The 18,335-nt window shown below is 45.8% G+C and overlaps 1 protein-coding gene across 1 annotated transcript; it reads left to right on the top strand.

Annotated features, from left to right (window-relative positions):
- Positions 1–1,937: 1,937 nt before the first annotated feature.
- On the top strand, positions 1,938–18,335 carry ERP27 (endoplasmic reticulum protein 27). Its single transcript, XM_063155862.1, has 6 exons — positions 1,938–2,012; positions 3,511–3,705; positions 7,046–7,159; positions 10,131–10,256; positions 16,968–17,165; positions 17,826–18,335. Exons 1-6 carry the CDS (start codon positions 1,938–1,940, stop codon positions 17,868–17,870), a joined length of 753 nt encoding a protein of 250 aa, XP_063011932.1. The 3' UTR covers positions 17,871–18,335.

Genomic DNA, 18,335 nt, shown 5'->3' with positions numbered 1-18,335 from the left:
CAGAACAGTTTCCTTCAGGGATTTCATTAATTCTTTGAAGGCAAAGTCTGGCTGTGATGGGGGTAGACTCCAGGGGTGGACAGCCCCCACCTCTCATCCCAGATGGCTGCTGAATGAGCCAGGGAGCTGTAACATACCCTTCTCATGTTTAGCACTTACCCTAGCAGCTGTTCCCCGGAGCTAATGCAAGAGTTGCACGTCCTCGTGGCCAGCTTGCTGGCCAAGCACAAGGGAACATCATCTTCTGGGATCCAGCACCTGGAGAGGGCTGTTCTTGACCCAGCTGGGGTGTCTGCTCACAAAGGTGCAGGGCAGCTGCCAACGCCAGTGCTGGGGTGAGGGCACACCATGGCGGTGTTGGTGCAGCTCTCCAAGGCTGATTCCTGCACTGCAGGGAGGGGCTCTCTCCAGCCAGGCACTTATCTCAGGAGCTGGAGGCTTTGCCCTGGGCCAGCTGCTCCCTTCCCACCACCCCAGGAAGGCTGTGGGTCCCCACAGCAGCTGACGTGTCTCTCACTGAGGAGAGGACTGAGCAGGGTGGCATGGTGAGGAGAAGGCGAGCTGGAGCCATGGGCACATCCATCTTCCCGTGCCTCTTTGCCATCCTGCTTACCAGGTGCTCCCCAGCAGGATGTGCTGGGGGGGGTGACTCTGCATCCCACAGTAAGTGAGCTTTCTTCCTGCCTTGGGGAAAGTGGATCTGCTTCAGGGAGTCTTCCTTATGCTGCACAAACCTGTTCTGCTTGCAAGAGAGGTGTGTGGGTTGTAAGGTTGTGATGCTTGTGTAAGAGCTGTAAGGTTGGGATGCTTGTGTGTGTGTTGGGGGGGATCCTCTTTGAGCTGCTCCTTGTGTACACTCTGCCCAACCCTGACCTTTGCTCTGCAGGCACAGCCAGCACCACAGACAAACCCATCCTGTTAGACAACATCCCAGATGCCGAAGCCTTCATCAGTGGTGCAGAAGTGGCAGTCATTGGATTCTTCCAGGTGTGTTCAGAGCACCTCCCCTCTGCCAGTTGTGGGCTCTATCCCACCCTGATGAGAGCATGAGGATGGATGTGGTGTAAACACCTGCCAAAGCAGCTGTTGTCCCAAAAAGTCCCCACAGTGCTGGGGCTCTGACAGGCATGTGGAGGGATTGGGTGATGAGTGACAGAGAAAGCACAGGGAATTTGGTCTGTGCATGGAAAAGGAGATGGAGTAAGGGAAGAAGATGAAGGAGGTTGTAGGAGCCCTGGAGCAGGAGAGAGGGAAATGCTGCAGGGGAAGGAACAAAGAAATGTACATGGTAGAGAAACAGTGTTGGTGAGGGGTGAATGGGAATGTCAGTTATTTGCTGTAGTCAGCAAAGGCAGAGGAAAGCACTGCCTGTGTGACAGGGATGAGGAAGCCAAGTCTCAGGGAGAAGTGATAGTGCAAGGCCTCTGAAGTCTGAGAGAGTCTGGGCTCAGGCTGAAGCCTCTTCGTGGGGAGGATGTAGGCATGGTCTCTGTTTCACTTCTTTGTTCCCCAGAGTAGGAGTAGATACCCTTGAGACCTCTGTCTCTCCTTATCTAAATTCCACTGAATTCAAAGGTGAGTGACAGCTATGAGTCCCTTGCCCCCCCAAATGGCATGAGTATTTTTCCTCAGAAAAGAAAAGGAAAGCATTTATTGAGCTACAGCACTGTAAAACAGAAGCCTGTTTAACAGGATCCTTATCACTTTTAAGTCCCTAAGTTGCACCTTTTTCCAGGTTTCCTTTGAGCTCTGTTCTGCTCTTCTGCTGTCCACACACTGCCTCATGTCAGAGAAAGCTTCAGACTTTCAAAACCAGATCCTTCTGCAAGCGCCTCCCTCCTCCTGCCCTGTGCCTGGGCTGGAGGGCAGTCTAGGGAGGGCATCGCGCTCTTGGTGCAGGGCAGTGGCATCTCCCAGCCCAGAGCGAGTGAGGGCCGATGGTGCTGCCTGTGCAGTGCGGCAGCAACAAGTCCGTGAGCGGTGAGGGCAGGAGGCTGATGCCCCAGGGCCCTGTAAGCGCTGATCACAGAGCCCCAGCCGCCTCCACGTCGGTGCCTGCGGGCCATTGGAGCTCCTCGGGGGACGCTCTTGCGGCGCTAAAGCTGCAGTGCAAAGCAGGCAGGCAATCTGCACACGCAGAACGAAAGTGCCGAACGCCTCCTTCCCCGAGGGCAGCAGCTGGGCCTGCGAGGCCTCCTTCCCCGAGGGCAGCAGCTGGGCCTGCAGCAGAGCTGTGCCCAGAGCCGCCTCCTGAGCTACAGCAGGGACACGGCTCCTTCTGTCCTGTGCCACTGTGGCCTCCCTCTGCAGGACTGCATTCTTCAGAGGCAGACGGAGCTGCTGCCGTGCAGCCCCAGTGCCAGGAGCACGGGGCAGCCACATGTCGGGCACTCGGTGCCTGAAGCGCGGCCGGGCTGCATTTGAACAGCAGATAAAGACGTATGTGTGCCATGAAGGCTCGGCTCTTGGCCTGAAAGCATATTCATCCAAATAAAGCCCGTGTTCTCCGCTCACCATGAATTACTTCTCTGCTGCAGCCTCTCAGTTCACTGCAGAATGTGGCTCGGCAAGCTTCCCGTATAATGAGCACGGCCTCCCCGACTGGGAACAGCATGCCGTGATGGAAACAGCACACTGCTCCAGAAACCCCGCGTGTCTCTGAGAAAGGGCAGTGCTCAGCCTGATTAAACCCCAGGTTTCCCAGGAATGCTCCAAAACTCAGCGAGACTATTCCCACCCTCAGCTTTAGCGTTCTCAACAGAGCAGTTGATGCATTGGCATTTCCAAAACAGGTCATGAGAGATGTTTTTCTTTGGACGAACAAAGAATTTTGTTTTCCATTCTCTCTGGGCTCACAAACAGCTGAGCTGACAGTTCAAACTAAAAAGAAAAACAAACCAATTTCCAAGCAGAGACCATGTCTTGAGAATTTATATCCAATAAATAGAAGTATCAAAAATACATCATTAAAAAGTTGGGAATGGGAACAGCAAGGAAGGCTTTAATACAGGCAAAGGATAGCTGTAGTCAGTGCTCTCTTCAAGAAAGAGAACGGACCTCAAAATACTGAGAAATCGCACATTTCTATCCTTTGATGCACCTGAATTAGCTACTTTTTACAGGATGTACCTAAGATGTCCTTTTAAAAGGAACTATGATACTGATAAGGCAAGGTGCTAAAAATTTAATGTAGAATCAAGGTTAGCATTAAAATGGCGATGTTTTTATATATGTATATATTTTGGAAACTCACACTTATATATACATGTATATATATATATATATGTATGGTTTTGTTTTGTATTAACGAGCTACACCTATGTTCTGGCGAGTCCCCAGGGGCTCAGCACCATCCTGGCGGGTTCCTGATCCGCACGAGGCGGCGGCAGTGGCCGCTCCCGCGGGGACCGAGCGGCCGGCAGGTGTCGCGCTCGGTCCGCCCGCGGCCGGTGCCGGTGCCGGGGCCGGGGCCGGTGCCGGTGCCGGGGCCGGGGCCGGTGCCGGGGCCGGTGCCGGTGCCGGGGCCGGTTCTGGCTCGGTCCCTCACCGTCTCTGCTGTGCCCGCAGGACGCGCAGAGCCCCGGAGCGGAGCAGTTTCGCCGTGCGGCCGGACAGGTGGCGGAGGTGCCGTTCGGGCTCAGCAGCAGCGCGGCCGTGCTGTCGCACTACGGCGCCGCGGAGAACACCGTGGTGCTGTTCCGCACGGTGCGTGGGGGCGCGGCGGGGCCGGGGGGCATCGCGGGCCGCTCCCTCCCGGAGCACGCTGCCAGGCAAAAACCTGCATTTCCAGCATAAGGGTCTGGGTCCGGGTGCCCGGAGCGCTGGTGTGGGTGGGAGAGGGTCTTGGACGAGTGCATACAGCAGTAAAAAGCATAAAACGCATCTCTCCTTAGGGCAAGCCAAAAATAGGGTTGTCATTGGCAGTCAGGCTGCCTGCCCACCTCAAAGTACATCCCTCTTCTTGCCCCAAAGAAGGCCTTTGCTTTTCAACTGCAGAGTGCCTGCCGCTGAGAGATGGAGAGTTAATTACACCTGGTAAGATTCTCCTGTTTAGGTGTTTGCCCTACGGATCTGGGTCAGCACCCAGAGCTCTGCAAAGAGCAATGCCTGTGTTTCTACATGACCTGCCCAGAGCTTGGCATTAACTTGGATGGTGTTTCTGTGGTTTTGGAAAGGGTCCTGAGACACATGAAAAGCGTCTAGAGTCATGTCACAATGGATCAACACAGCAGGCTTGATACCGAAACTTGGCAAGTGTCGCTTCAGGCAGACAAAGCTGTCTCCTAGGGTACAAAACTTTTCCAATGAGACAGAAAACACATCCAGACGAGATCTCTGCAGTTAAGAGATGCTGTGCCACCCTACACTGTGGTTTGCAGACTAATTTCCTAAATACACTTTAGGCATTAGAAGTCTTGCTTTGGAGTTTCCTAGGGATGGATGCTGTGCCAGATCATATCTCATGACTTCAGCTCTAAGTGCAGGTAGCTCACTATAGCCTCAATGTAGCTATATTTGCTGAAATTTAAGGAGATGGCATTGGGAAGAGCCATGTGCTTGCTGCAAAAGTACCAAGAAGAGCTAAGAGCGAGTATTCTACTGGTTACATCAATTTCCCCACGTTGCTCCTTGCACAAGCATGGCAGTGGCAAACTGCAGAGGTAGGTGTGTCTGAAGAGGAACGGGGCCCCAGGCAGCACAAGATGTCCTAAAAGCCAGTGAAATGTTGTGACACCAGACCTCTAAGTGCTTGAGGTGGGGAGAAATGGGTACACACCACATGTTCTAGGGAAACTAAATATGGCAGCTTGGCCAAGTTCTAGATCCAGTCTGTACAAAGATTGGACAGTTTGTTCTCTTTTCCCCCCTCATCATTTCCTGCACCATGTTTACCACTGATATTATCCAAATAATTAGAAAAGAATGATCTAAGAGTGAGCAATAGTTAGGCAGATCCTTTTATTTAACCTTTTATTTGCTAGATGTTGCAATTTTCAGCAACACCCATTTCAATTTTGGTTCTTAGTCATTGTGGTTTTCTTCCAAAAATATTGAAAAGATCCTTTGTTTTTGCACTGTGCAGATAGTGAGGATGGCTGCACTGGGAGAGAGTTGATAAAATAAATTGTTTGGATTGTTGGAATTTGTATTATATTGAATGTTCTTTTTTTCGAAGCCAAGTTTTTGCAACTGAACTCTTCTTTAATATGGAAAAAAACAGCCAAGAAAACAATGTACTAGTCAGGTTCAAATATGGTTGACAATTCACTTGTCTGATTGTCAGTTTTTCTTAAATTATCAGACACATTATTTTTTCTTTTATCCTGTGATGAATAATGTGTAGGAGTAAGAGGTCAGAGATAAAAAGGAATTTTAAAAGAACGGATACAGGAACTTGGAATCAAATACTCATTTGAAGGATACAAAGATGCGTCACCAGGATAGAAGTGAATCAGAGGCATAAATTAATTTTTTTCTTTGCCTTTGCAGTGTATGAAACACTTACAATGCTTAGAGGTTTGAACCATAATTACAGTAGTAGGAGGGACTGTGTCAACTGGTGAGACTTCTTTGTAAATAGGGGAAAGAAACAGATTTATCCTAGTAAGAAATCCTGATAGACCTAAAAAGAACATAGTTAATAGATGCTAACCACCTAATTATATGGAGTGATAAAGACATTTTGACTAGAGCTTCAACTATTAAATGCAGGCTATTTTCCAACCTTGTTTTCTTAAAAACATAAATGTTGAGTGCTGATTCAAGATGTTATTATCCCCAAATGGAAGTCAGAAGTTTCCAGAAGCCCATAAAAGCCAAGAGAAGACTTTCTGTAGAGTCCAAGCTGCTTCAGACCGGTTCTCAAGGCCTGTCTGATCTCACTGCTCAGGTGTTGCACTGTCCTGATCTTATTTACTTGAGCAGAGCTGCCCTTTCATGTTGTGCAGAGGAAAACCTGTGAGAGGAATCAGGCCACACTGTCTGAAAATCACCAGCTTGTGTTGTCAGACAGGGCGGGTGACTGGTATCAAAGACCTTGCCAATGACCACAGAACAGCAAAAATTACTTTAGATGTCTGCACACCACTGGAAAAACTAACACAACAACTTTCAGAGGTTGTCCACATGCAGAGAATAAAATCTGAGGTGTGCATGTGGACTGCTTCTCAGCCCCAAGAACGTCATTCAACATGTGTATCAATGGCTTTCAAATCCCAAACTTTGATCCTACTTCATGTCAGAGACCACTGCTCCCATGGCTTAGCTCCATCACGTCCTGTGGTGGTACTACTCAGGAAACCTGCCCTTAAACCCTAGTGTATTGCTGTCATTCAGTGGTTCCCTGCTTTTTTCTGTTTATCAGGTCATGAAAATCTCAATAAAATCCCATCATTTTGAGGGGATGAAGTGTGGGGAGATGTGTGGCAGGATGAATTTTCCTCTAAAGCTAAAATATGCTGGGTTTAATATTTTTTATTTTATTTTTTTTTTTCTTTCCTGCTGTACTGGAAGAAAAATCCTCTTTTTATTGGAGAGATTTCCTGCTTGCACAATGTTTCCAGGAATTCCATACCGGGCGATGCCAATGTTTATTACTTGTAGAAGAAACAGAATGAGCAGATGAAGATGTTTAAAAGGGACATAAAGCCAGTATTGATGTGAGGAGCTAGACTATTTAATGGCCTCTCTCCACAATGCCTAGAATAGTTTGTAGCTAATTCTCCCTGTCTCCAGTGCATTGAGAGCTGGTGGTGTAGGGATGTCTGGAGCCCTCAGAGATTTCTGTTATACCATGAGTTTGGCTTGTCCTTTGGAGGCTGGAGAAGGCTGGGAGAGCCTTATCCCAAAGTGCAGGCTCGTTCCTGTAGGTTCTAGAGTTCCAGAATGGTGATGGGAAGAGTTGGGATTGTGCAGCGGGGGAGAGAGGATGGTGGTGTCCCAGGGGTGGGTGTCTCTGTGAGTGAGGGCAATCAGCGCCTCTGGAGGAGGTGCTGGGAGGAGAGGACAGCTGTGACCATGGGTGTCTTTCTTTGCCTGACTCCAGGTGGACAATGACCGTCGGGATCTGGATATGAGCAGCGGAGAGGTCGATGCCAAGAAGCTGATCCGCTTCGTTCGCATGAACGAGCTCCGCCTGGTGACAGAGTACAACCCCGTGGTAAACACCAGCTCCCTGCACCCTCACCCTGTGCTTGGCCTTCCTCTCATGGTACCCTCTGGGCCCAGGTTGCATATCCAGATGGATGTGATAGTGTGGGATAGATGGGACTGGGGAAGGCACACAGCTCTTCACTGCTGCTCCACATGTGGACTGGAAGCAGATTTGCTGGGGCATGAGTGTGGTGGGAGAGGAAGGGACCCATCGCAGTTCCTTTGGCTTTCCAGTAAATTTGGGATGTTGAGGGACAGAGAACTCCATTTCTTACTACTCTGCAGGCAGTGCTGCTTCCTCCCATGGACATTTGCAGGGTTGTGCCATGCCTGCAGAGCCAGCTCAGCCAGAATGCCCTCTCTTTGACAAGCCTTGAGAAACATGGAAGCTCAAATGACCTGCTCTCAGAAGGCAGGATTTATGCATCACTCAGCACATAGGGCATGATGTAAGCCCAAATATTTGAATACATGTTGAAGAGCAGGTTGGGAACTTCCCAAGCAAAATCTTTCCCATCCCTTCCATCGTTCCTCCAGAATTCATCAGTTCAATAACAACTACCACCACCAAAACAAACAAACAAGCAAAACAACAAACCAACCAACCAACCAACCAACCAACCAGACACAAAATCAGGCTTAGAATGCTTTCCATGTTGGCCATCTTCATTGGCTCACCGATCTGACTGGCAGTGGTAGGGTCCCAGCACCCCACCCTGCTGCACAGGTTGACCAAGGATTTAGGTTCTCCTGAAATCCTAGCGGTTCCTTGGTCTCATTGCTGTGGAGTCAGCAGGTGTTAGAAGCCCCAGTTGCTGCAAGGCTGAGACTTCATCATTGCTGATGGGGTATTTTGTGGCCTTCTGGATAGCTATAACAGCGCTGACCAGGCTCAGTTTGTATCAGAGACGAATGCCCCAACCTGTTGCAGAGCTATACCTTTTCAAGATAAACTCAAGAATCATCTAAGAGAACCCGATGCATTGAGTCAGTTCAGTTGCAACCCACAAGTAGGAGAGGGTTTGGTTTTGAAATGTAACAGTTTGTACATTTTTTCCCCCAGTGAAATATGGTAGGATTTTGGTTATTTTTTGTAACAAAAAAAAAAAAAAATTGTTTTTTTTTTTTTTATCTTCAAAAGGGAAAATTACATTTTGAAATCACAAAATGTTTCTGGGAACTGCTATATCCTGCTCCACTGGCCTAACAGCCCTTTAAGAATACCCAAGTCACATCAGCAGGGATGATGTTCTCGTCTTTGTAATTTCCCAGACCTTCTGAAACCTTGGAGCCCCTACTAGATCCTTCTGCAATTCATGGGACAATCTCTCTTTCTTGATGCATTTCTGTTGATGCTTTGGGCTCTCACTGCATGGTGTCCTGTTTGGCACCAGGCTGTCTCCCTGACTGAGAATTCCTCAGCTGTTCAGCCGGTCCCCTCCACCCTGATGTCAGTACAGATGTTGTTGCAGTTTCTTTCCCAGATGCTTTGGAGCTCTATCAAGGTGCTGCAATTAACAGTGCCTCCTGCAGTCCCTGGCTCAAAGCCCTCCCAGCTTCCCTAAGGTAGCTTGGTTTTTCATAAATATTTATTCCCAGTGCATATGCTGTTTGCATCCAAAAATGCTGCAGGTCAGCAGATAATGGGGTCACATGGCTCACACCAAGTGCTGCCAAGAGCTCCTCTCCCCATACTGGGGCCCTTGCTGTTTCTCCCACATACTTTAGGAATTTTTAGGCAATGTTTACCCCGTGGGTTTTTCAGGAGAGTTAGATGTGATGCAGCCCTGCTGATGAGCTCTGCTGATTGCTCTCGCACAGGGTTGTGTGGACAAGCACACCTTTGTGCGGAGCTGCTGGAGGAATTGCTGCTCCCTCCTTGTCTGCTCTCACCCCAGCCTTGTCAAGGGGCTTGCTGCTGGCTGGCTTCATCCTCACCTTCAGCCTCATCCTCTCCCATGAGCTCCTCTAACGCTTCCCAGCTTAGCTTGCAACCCCTCCACTGTTCCCCACCTCAGTTGCACACCATCAGAAAAGTGAAGGGATACAAAATATATGATAAATATTAAGCAAACAGCAGAGTCCAGTCTGCCAAAGTCTAGATGCTCTGTTATTCACGGCCCTTGCCAGCATGCACTCCCTGACCCCTTCCTTGTTACTCCTGGAGCATGTGGAAACTTTGTGCTGCCACTGGTGGGAGCTGCACAGGCTGTGCCTCTGTGGTTTCAGTGGCACTAGGGAGGCAGCAGGTCTGGCCCCACTCCTGTTTAATTTGAGGGAGAGGCTGCAGGCTGGCAGGAAGCAGACAGAAGTGAGATGAGGAGTGAGCGAGTTCATGGAGATGGTGCAGTGGCTTCTTGGGCAGTGCCAGCCCTGGTTCCTCACAGAGGGCCAGTGTGCAGTGCCCACCTGGCCCTTGCCCAGGGTCTTCTCTCACTGTGGGACACAGAGACAATTTTAACCCTCAGCACTCAGGATTGTCCAGGCCCTCAGGCTGCTGAAACTGTGAACTCATCCCCATCCTACATACAGTGTAACACCAAAGAAAGAAAATAAGGACAAACACCGACCTTGACACCACAAATCCTTCTCACTTTCTTGCTTGTTTTTCAGACAAGTGCCGGACCTCAGCGATTTAGGACACCCTTATATTCAGTGTTTGCTGGTCTTGCTCTTCACATCTTTAGTCTTCCTGTATTCTGCCCTACTTCTACTCCTCTTGCCTAGTTACTATCTTAAGGCCAGTGATGGACCTTTGGGGTCTTCAGACCCTTGTCTGGAGAATAAGAAAAGCCAGGGGTGTTAAGAGCTTCTGCAAGGAACCTGAATTGGATCCCCCCTGCTTTAAAGAAATCTGTCCTGCTTTTGATGCTGACTTGCAGAGAAGCCACAGCTGAGCCATGTCCCACTGACACTGCATCCAATGCCAACTGAGTGTTCTCAGTCTCCTTGTCTGTGTTTCTCTCTGTGCTGGGCAGACAGCAGTAGGTGTGATGCAGAGCTCTCTGATCCTGAACCTCCTCCTGATCACGGACAAGATGTCTGCAAAGCACCCCGAGCGAATGCGCAAGTTCCGGGCGGCGGCAGAGCTCTACAAGGGCAAGGTGAGTCCAAACAGAGAGAAACAGGGGCTGTTGGGGAGGAGAAAACCCAGCGATTTCTGCCATGAGTGGAGAGGGCATAATCTCCTCTGTGAATCACGAGAGCAAAGGTCAAGTACCAGGAAAAGAGGATTATCTGGATAATTAAATGGATGGGTTGGTTCTGTTCACCTTTTGCCAGTTTGCCATCTCATGGGATAAATCCCCTCTGTATCCTGCTCTCTGCTCTCCTGGTGAAACATCGGGGACTTTGTGGCTTTTAGCCCAGTTTTGTTCCCTTTTACGGGGAGAGGACACACAGCTGCTGCTCTTCAGTCTGGCAACAGTTGTGCTCTACTGATGTGAGAGGTGAATTTGTACCTACAGCCTGCAGGACGCCAAGGCAGCTTATATAAGTGACCAGAGAGCAAATAATGTCAGTGCTTCTTAACCCTTTCACTTCTGGAAATAGCTGCTTTAAAGGAGCTGCAAATTGATTGCTTAGATTTCCCACACTAAGGTGATGAGATAGATGAGGTGCTTCAGAGAAATTTTGCCTGAATCTCATTCCCCTGGGAGCAGAGCTCCCCAAATAGTAAATCATCCAACGTCTGCTTCTCTGCCAGCAGCTGGATTACAGTGGAATTTGTGTCCAAGAAGCAGAGGAATGAACTTGCAAGCAAAGGAGGATTGGGAGCAACAGCAGGCATTTGTGGCAAGGGAGAACAGCAGATGGGAGGGGGCAGAATGTCAGAGAAGTGGGGAAGGATGAGCTGAGAGGCACCAAGAGGTCTTCCTCTGGGAAGTGTGGAGCTGGAAAGATTTGGGATCTGAAAGCTAGAATATCTGTATGCATCTGGTTTTGGTATTGAAGGAACAGATTACAAATCAAGAATACCCTCACCTTCGAATTCAGGGACCACCTCAGATCCATGCAATCTCAAAAGTCTTGAGACTTGCTTATGGCAGGACTACTTTGGAACTTTTACATCTTTCCTAACCATTGGCAAGAGACTAGGCAGAAACTATATATCAAAAACAAAAGGTCTCTTCAAAAATGTTTTGCTTTGATGAATATGTAGTTATAAAAGAAAACTCATTTATCTGTAAAATTCCATTTATCTATTGTGTGATGTGTGTTAAAGTGACAAAATTAACACTGTTCTCCATGAGAAGCAGAGTCTGATACAGGTCTCCATCTCGCAGCTATTTCTTCCAACACAATGCTGTTTAGCATCAGTATCCTTTGCTGATGCAGCTGCATCTAGTTTTCATGTGACTTGCCTAGATCTGAGTAAATAGCTATAATTTTCCTAGAAATACTTCACAAAACATTGGATAAAATGTTCTACTGAAGTTCAGACAATTTATGAATTCTCAGCAAGCCAAATCTTTGAGTTTTTTTATTTGTTCAGGCACATTTCCAAACGAATCAGTCAACAAGTTTGCCAGAGTAAAGTACAAGTATTAGAGATGTGGGGATTTGACTAATTATTTCCACTTTATTGCTGTGGTACTTGAGGACACAGAGATGAAGTGACCTAGAGTCTAATAAGTTATTTTTCCCAAAGGAGTGGCACTCTGAGGAGTTAATTGTGTTTTGGACTGCCCTCCTAGAAAGGAGTGAGAGAGACCTAAGATCTCTCTGCTTGGATTTTAGGTCTGGATAGAAAGGAGTAAGCAGAGTGAAATGCCCACTTGGGTTTGTCCCCATTGCTCTGCCATATAGAAAGACCTGAATTAGTTTGGGTGTCAGTGGCAGCCACTGCACAATGCCATGAAGATCCCTGCTGGCTAATTTTCCTTTGTGAAGTTATGTGTTGTTGGAACTACCTAGTTAATTGAGGCTTGCTTCAAAATAAGTATTGATTAGATTTTGCCTTTCAGCAGCTTTCAGTCTGAGAATAAATGCAAGATTCTTGACTTGAATTTTGTTCAGGATTTCCAGTGAATAATTCCTGTCCTGTGGGATAGTGGTGAAAGGTTTGTTTGTGCCGAGGGGTCAGTGCTACCAGTGGTTTGAGCAAGGAATCATTGCTGTGCAGTGGAGAGATGTTCAGGCTCCTGTGAGCACGTTCCACTGCATCCAGCACTGCTCTACAGCGACTGCAGAGTGCCAGAACAGACTGGGGGTACTTGGTGTGTGCAGCATTTCTACAAGCCAGTAGAACATAAACAGAGACTCAAAAAGGATCCCAAGCAGGAGAAGGGGAACTGATCCTGTCACTCATCTCTGCTGCACGCTGATGGAAGAACAGTCCTTGTCATTGCCATCATCAGGGGGAGGGAAAAGAGAAACTTGTCACATGGACAGAGAGATGAAGAGGAGCTGCTGCTGATGATGAATGACTTGGTTGGTTTTTCTTCACCCCAAAGAGTGAAGAGAAAACATGGAATTGTGAAATAACTGAGGTTGGAAAACATCTCTAAGATGACTGAGTCCAACCTTTAATGGATCATGAGGATGTGATTCACCTGCCAGTTTCTGGATTATGGTTCTTTCACCTCTGGTTTATGATATTTTCACTTCTGCCTGAGGGACAGCTGAAATTTTCAGCTGGAGGATCCATGAGGCAGGATGGTGAGGACTTATATTTGAAAACAGTCTGAACTGTACCTGCAGTAACAGTCAGTGCCTGGAGGCAGCCTTAATTTTCTAGATATTATTGTGGAACCTGAGCCCTGTAAAATGTTGGAGACAAAAATGCAAATGATAGATGATGTTAAACCAGAAGAAGCTGACCACAATAAGAAGAAATATGGTAGTTTTCTAGCACTTTTTGAGGAACAATTGTGGGTGGATAACAGCTAACAGAGTTCAGAGCACTGCAGCTGTGGGAATAAATCCACCAGCCCTCTTGGATCTTCAATCAAATATGTGCTTATTTGAGAAAGTACTGCCAAGAGTCCAGGCAAGGAAAGGAAATGCACTGGAAAGGAGATGTCAGGGTTTGCATTGCTGAGCCAAATTAGAATACTTATATTCAGTTTTCTTTCCACAGTGTCAGAGTATAACATGGTAATTACAGCTGGTGTAACTCATGGGCGTTTGCAGAAGTATCAACAAGGTGATGTTGGGAATAACAAAAGCAGGTTTTTTTGCAGCTGACATAATTGGTTTCCAATGTCAAAATGATTTGGGTAAGGATGTTTGTAAACGCCCTTTTAATTTAGATGTAGGTCCCTTTAGAAATGGAGTTTGAGAAACTCCTGGTGTCCTTCAGGAGTTCTTCCATGAAAATGAAAAGATGATAGCCTTTCTCTTGCAGACAGTCATTTGTACAACTTTTATTCTTCTTGTCAGACACTGAGGGATCCAGAACTAAGAGAGATAATATTTAGAGATGCCTTTTTTAGTCATAAAGAGAGAAGCCTGTAAATACAGACTTTTTATCTCACTTAATAGATATCTGCAGTAAAGTTGGTTTTATAGCTGTCTTTTTTTAAAATTCATGACTGATGTTTTTGTTTTGCATTGATGCACTATGATGTAAGAAATTACTCAGACATCAGAATTTGATCTTTTTGCTTATACAAAACAATGAAATTCAGGCCTCTGAAGTTCAAAGTCAAACACTAGATATAAGGCTTGACCATCCTTTCTGTTTGTCTTTGTTGGAGGAAAAACTAAACAATGGCCAATTGGTTTCTATCATTGCAGTGCTATTTTCAATTATCTTTAATTCCCTGGGCAATAACATCATTCCATATCCACCAACTTGATATTCTAAAAGCACTGGGCTGGGAATCAAGTTGTTAAGACATCAAGATAGCACCAGTGTAGATAATTTATGAAAGGTGGTTTATTGCAAGTGACAATGCACAGAAAATATCATGTGTGAAGGGGACATTTTGTGTGAAGGGGTTTCTCATTAATGCAGGATATCCTTCAGAGCCTGAAGCAGCAGATCTCTGAGCACAGGCAGGAAGATTGCTACAAAATGAAAAAAATTATGGAAATAATCTCAGAATTTAAAACACCCAACCAGCTGTTGTACAGGATGGTATGAAATGGAAAGGGAACTTTCTGTTTGGGATGGAACTAACTGATCTCTAGCAGTGACATTAGAGTTGCCATTATGAGTGGGATTTGGTTTTGGTGAATTCTGGCTTTGGTGGGTCATCTGAGTAAATGTTTTAGGCTCTTTTTAGTACTGAGAGAGAAACAAGGGCATATGCCTCCTTCCCTTCTAAAATGGGTGGAATTAAACGCCTGTCACTGTTTATTGTAGAGATTATGTAGATGACTGGCTGAGACAAGACTAGGATCTGGACGGCAGAGGTCAGGCAATGTGAATCCTGCCTCATGGTCAACATAATTTTCTATGGTTACTGTGTTCATTTTTTATGATTGCAGCTGATTGGGAATCTCAGAACAAAATAAATTCCTCATGAGAAAATTCCAGTTCCACAAGATGGCATCTATCATGGAAATGTGACAACTGAGAAATTTTCTTGGTTTTCAGCTGCTGTGGAGATCAGGCTTCCAGTCCAGTGGCCTCTGGGCCAGCACATCCTCCCTTCTGCCCCACAGGTGTGACCCTGAGACCACACAGGTCCTGGCAGGGCTCCTGGAGCACAACCAGCAGAGGTGGGCCCTTCTCCTGAAGGAGGACCCATCCCAAGTCACAAACCTTCCAGGAATGACCATTCTCATAGGCATTAAGGGGTCTCTTTCTGAGCGACAGTGGCCCAAGTGCAATTGCTCTCTTTCCTGTATTTTTGAATGTAGGCAGAGAAGGAAACTTTGCTGTGCTTTGGCACACTGTAGCGATATGAGCCAAATGGGAGTCATTAGAGAGATCCATGTCAGGAACTCTGAATGACTTGATGGTATCTCAGCCTCTCAAGCTGAGGGGCCAGATTGTGTGTTTCTGTTTCCTCCTGTGGGGAAGAAGGCATTCGGAGTTCTAAATCTCAACCTTTTTGCTCTTTTATTCTTACTCTATTCTTGGTATTCATGGATAAAGTATGTAGATATTTTTAGTTTTGGGTGTTTTAGCAAAGTCTGGAAACTTGATGAAGTGAAGAATATTGACTAACTTTTATTCATGTTACTATTTTAAAATACTATTCATATGTTTTAAAGGTGGTGGAGATTTTGTATAGGAAGTAATGCAACAATAATTTTTTTTAATTACTTATTCTTTAATGCTTGATTTAAAAAAAATTGTTGTCTAGTCAATCTCTTATAGAGAAACCCAAAAGCTGTTGAATGCACCATGAAAAGCAGTACCCTTTACTGTACTGACACTCTGAAAGTGCTTCCCTCCAACACTGGCCTCTGTTTCCAGCTTTCTAGTTGAAAAGAGAGCCCTAAAACATTTCATACTGCTGTTCCATCTGAAAGCCTCTTAGATCATGTCCCTAGACCCGTGAACCTTAAATATGTGACCCTTTTCTAGCTTGGTGTTTTATCCTGCAAAAAGACTAATTAAGTGCTCTGGGAGAAGTACCCCACCACCTGTCTGCTCACCAGCTTTTTGCTCTTGGGGCACAGTTGACTTTTGGAAGAAAAATTACAAATGGTGAATATCACATATCCAGTGAAAGTGCTGTTCCTGTTTCTGTATTTCACTAAATACTGAAGCTAAACCTTACAGCAGCCTAAATACCCTCCTTCCCAATAAGCTGTTGCCTAGGAAAGCTTTCAGATATATTTGTTTTTGTAGAACATAAATTTAATAAGTAAAGAATTTAGTATTTATGAAGTTTATTTATAGAGAAGAAAACAAGTTTGGACCTAACTTGAGTGTTCTTCATTCAAAAGAAAGAAAAACATGAGTCACAGCCTGGGAACTGGGCACATAATCTTCGCATTACATTGCTTCTTTTTTTTAAGCTCTTATTTTCTTGTGTAAGTGAAGCCACAACCTCGTCCATAGGTACACTGAATATGCTAGGCCCAGTAGACTGCACAGGGTAAAAAGAAGATAAAATTACACATGCTAGCTGGGTATTTTTTTCATTGACTTGGATCTCATCTGCTGAGGGATTCTATTTAATCAGGTCACTGATTAAATTGTTTAACTGCTATATTTATTTTCTCTTATGAATTTTATAATAATGACTGTAGGTCATTCTCATCATGTTGAGCTTCTCTCCTCAGGTCTGAATGCTCCACTGAGCTGGGCTATATGGACATTTCTGTCTTGCCAAAAACTTCTGTTTCCCAAATCCTTGCATCCTCACTTCTGCTCACTTCAACATGTCCTTTGGTTTTGGTACTCTCATGTTCTTATCCTTGCAGGTTCCTGATGCCCTGTACTTCATTCTCACATTCTTGCAATCGAATTTGATTCTTCCCACACCAAAACCCCTTTTTACACTGGGTCTTGCAAGGATGTGAGCATCCTATCCAAATAACATGCAAGTAATGGATTCAGCTTCTTTGACATTTGCTGTTAAGACAAAAAACATTTTGTTTCCTTATCTTTTAAGAGAACAGAAGCAAAGACTCCCTTCCTGTCATTCTGTAGATATATTTTTAAAGAAGGTGAAAGAAGACATTTTGTTTGGTAGTATAAGTCTGGACTTGATAAAATACAGACAAATGTATTGCATGGAGTTGCTAGATAGTGGCCAAGGAGAGCATTGTCCTAACAGAGTATGGATGGTTTTCTCAAAATCTTTATAAAAATATCACTGTTAATCTTCATATGATCACTGCTTGGGGATCTGTTCTCCATCTCAGCTTCTGTTTTTCTCACGTTTTCTTTTGTATTTCCACCACAGATCCTCTTTATCCTGTTGGACAGCAATTTGCAGAGCAATGAACGAGTACTGTCGTACTTCCAGCTGAAGAAATCCCACCTGCCAGCTCTGGCTATATTCCACACACCAGATGATGAGCATGAAGTGGTGGCTGTGGATGACATCTCCATTGAGCATGTACAGGACTTCTGTAATAGTTTCCTACAAAGAATGTCAAAGGTAAAGGGGGGCCTGATGATGTTGGTTACCAGACTCTTGGAGAAGATTACTTCAGCTCCTTGAACTCCTCCCCATCCCTGTCACTTTCTCTTTCATGTACACTTCCACCTGAATATCAGAGAAATTAGATTTAGGGCAGAGCAGAGGTGGATGTCTTTGCAGACACTCTCTCTTTATTGACCTCTGCCTTCCAGCAAGAAGAATTCACTGATCTCTGCAGCTGTATGAAGGTCTCTGTGAAGCATCTATCTTTTAGGAACAGTTAGGGAGACAAAGTGAAGGGTGCTTTTGGATACTGAGAGGGGAGGTGGTGGATGGCAGCATATGAGTGCAGGTCAGAGAGACCAGCGGCATGGATAGGAATTAAAACTACCAGGAAGACTACAGAACAGAGTGTACAGATTGGGCCTTAGGACTCTACCAGTGGTCTCTGCTGGGAGAGGCACAATTAAATCTTCATGTTCATGCAGTGTTATAAGTTCTCTCTCTGTCAAAATTCATTCTCCTGTAGCACAGAGTCTTAGTGTTATGTGACAGAAATTACATAGGGCAGTGGCATAGACAGCAGAGGGAGGCGTTTGAGTTATTTTGTTTTCATTATCCCTATGCTGAGAAACCAAGTAATGTCAAAACTGACTTCATCCCTCTGATGTGTTTTAGAAAGAAGACAAATCTGAGGAGAAGCCCCCCAATGAAGAACTCTGATTCTTTCTCAGCCAAGAGGATGACTGTAGCCAGAGTCTATTTCTGGTCTATGAAGAGTTCACTCTGCCTTACAGCTCAGCAATTCCTGAGCCAACTCAGTCGTGGATTCCCATCATCATTCCATCTACATACACACTGTCCATCCTCTTCAGGAATCTCTTCTCTCTTATCTCTTCTCATTTGTTGGCTCCAGAGCTCTTTTTTCAGTACTTCAGGACCTCTGCTATTGTCCTACAATATGTCTTTCTGTGCCACTGTTGAAGCAAAGGGTGGCACAGTGAAATGACAATATCTGAAGTAAGGCTAATATTTCCAGGGATCTGTTTCCCTCATTCTTTTGGGTTTTGATGCCATGCTGGGATCCACTGTCAGCCTTGCCTGATACTACAAAGAGGTTTGTTGCTTGATATCACATGAAATTTTCCATTTATTTTACTAAATAAAGCAATAAGTGAGTGGCCTGAA

Source organism: Melospiza melodia, chromosome 4 (assembly GCF_035770615.1).
Source record: "Melospiza melodia melodia isolate bMelMel2 chromosome 4, bMelMel2.pri, whole genome shotgun sequence".
Lineage (NCBI taxonomy): Eukaryota > Metazoa > Chordata > Aves > Passeriformes > Passerellidae > Melospiza > Melospiza melodia.
The sequence above is the reverse complement of the archived record's forward strand: the minus strand, read 5'-3'. Positions and strand labels throughout refer to the sequence as shown.

Bases quoted from the DNA above. Each gene is read 5' to 3' on its own strand.
- ERP27 (XM_063155862.1), top strand. From the start codon at position 1,938: ATGGTGCTGCCTGTGCAGTGCGGCAGCAACAAGTCCGTGAGCGGTGAG. The intron at 2,013-3,510 runs GTAAGCGCTGAT...TGCCGGGGCCGG, and splicing joins GGCTGATGCCCCAGGGCCCT to TGCCGGTGCCGGGGCCGGTT. The intron at 3,706-7,045 runs GTGCGTGGGGGC...GCCTGACTCCAG, and splicing joins CCGTGGTGCTGTTCCGCACG to GTGGACAATGACCGTCGGGA.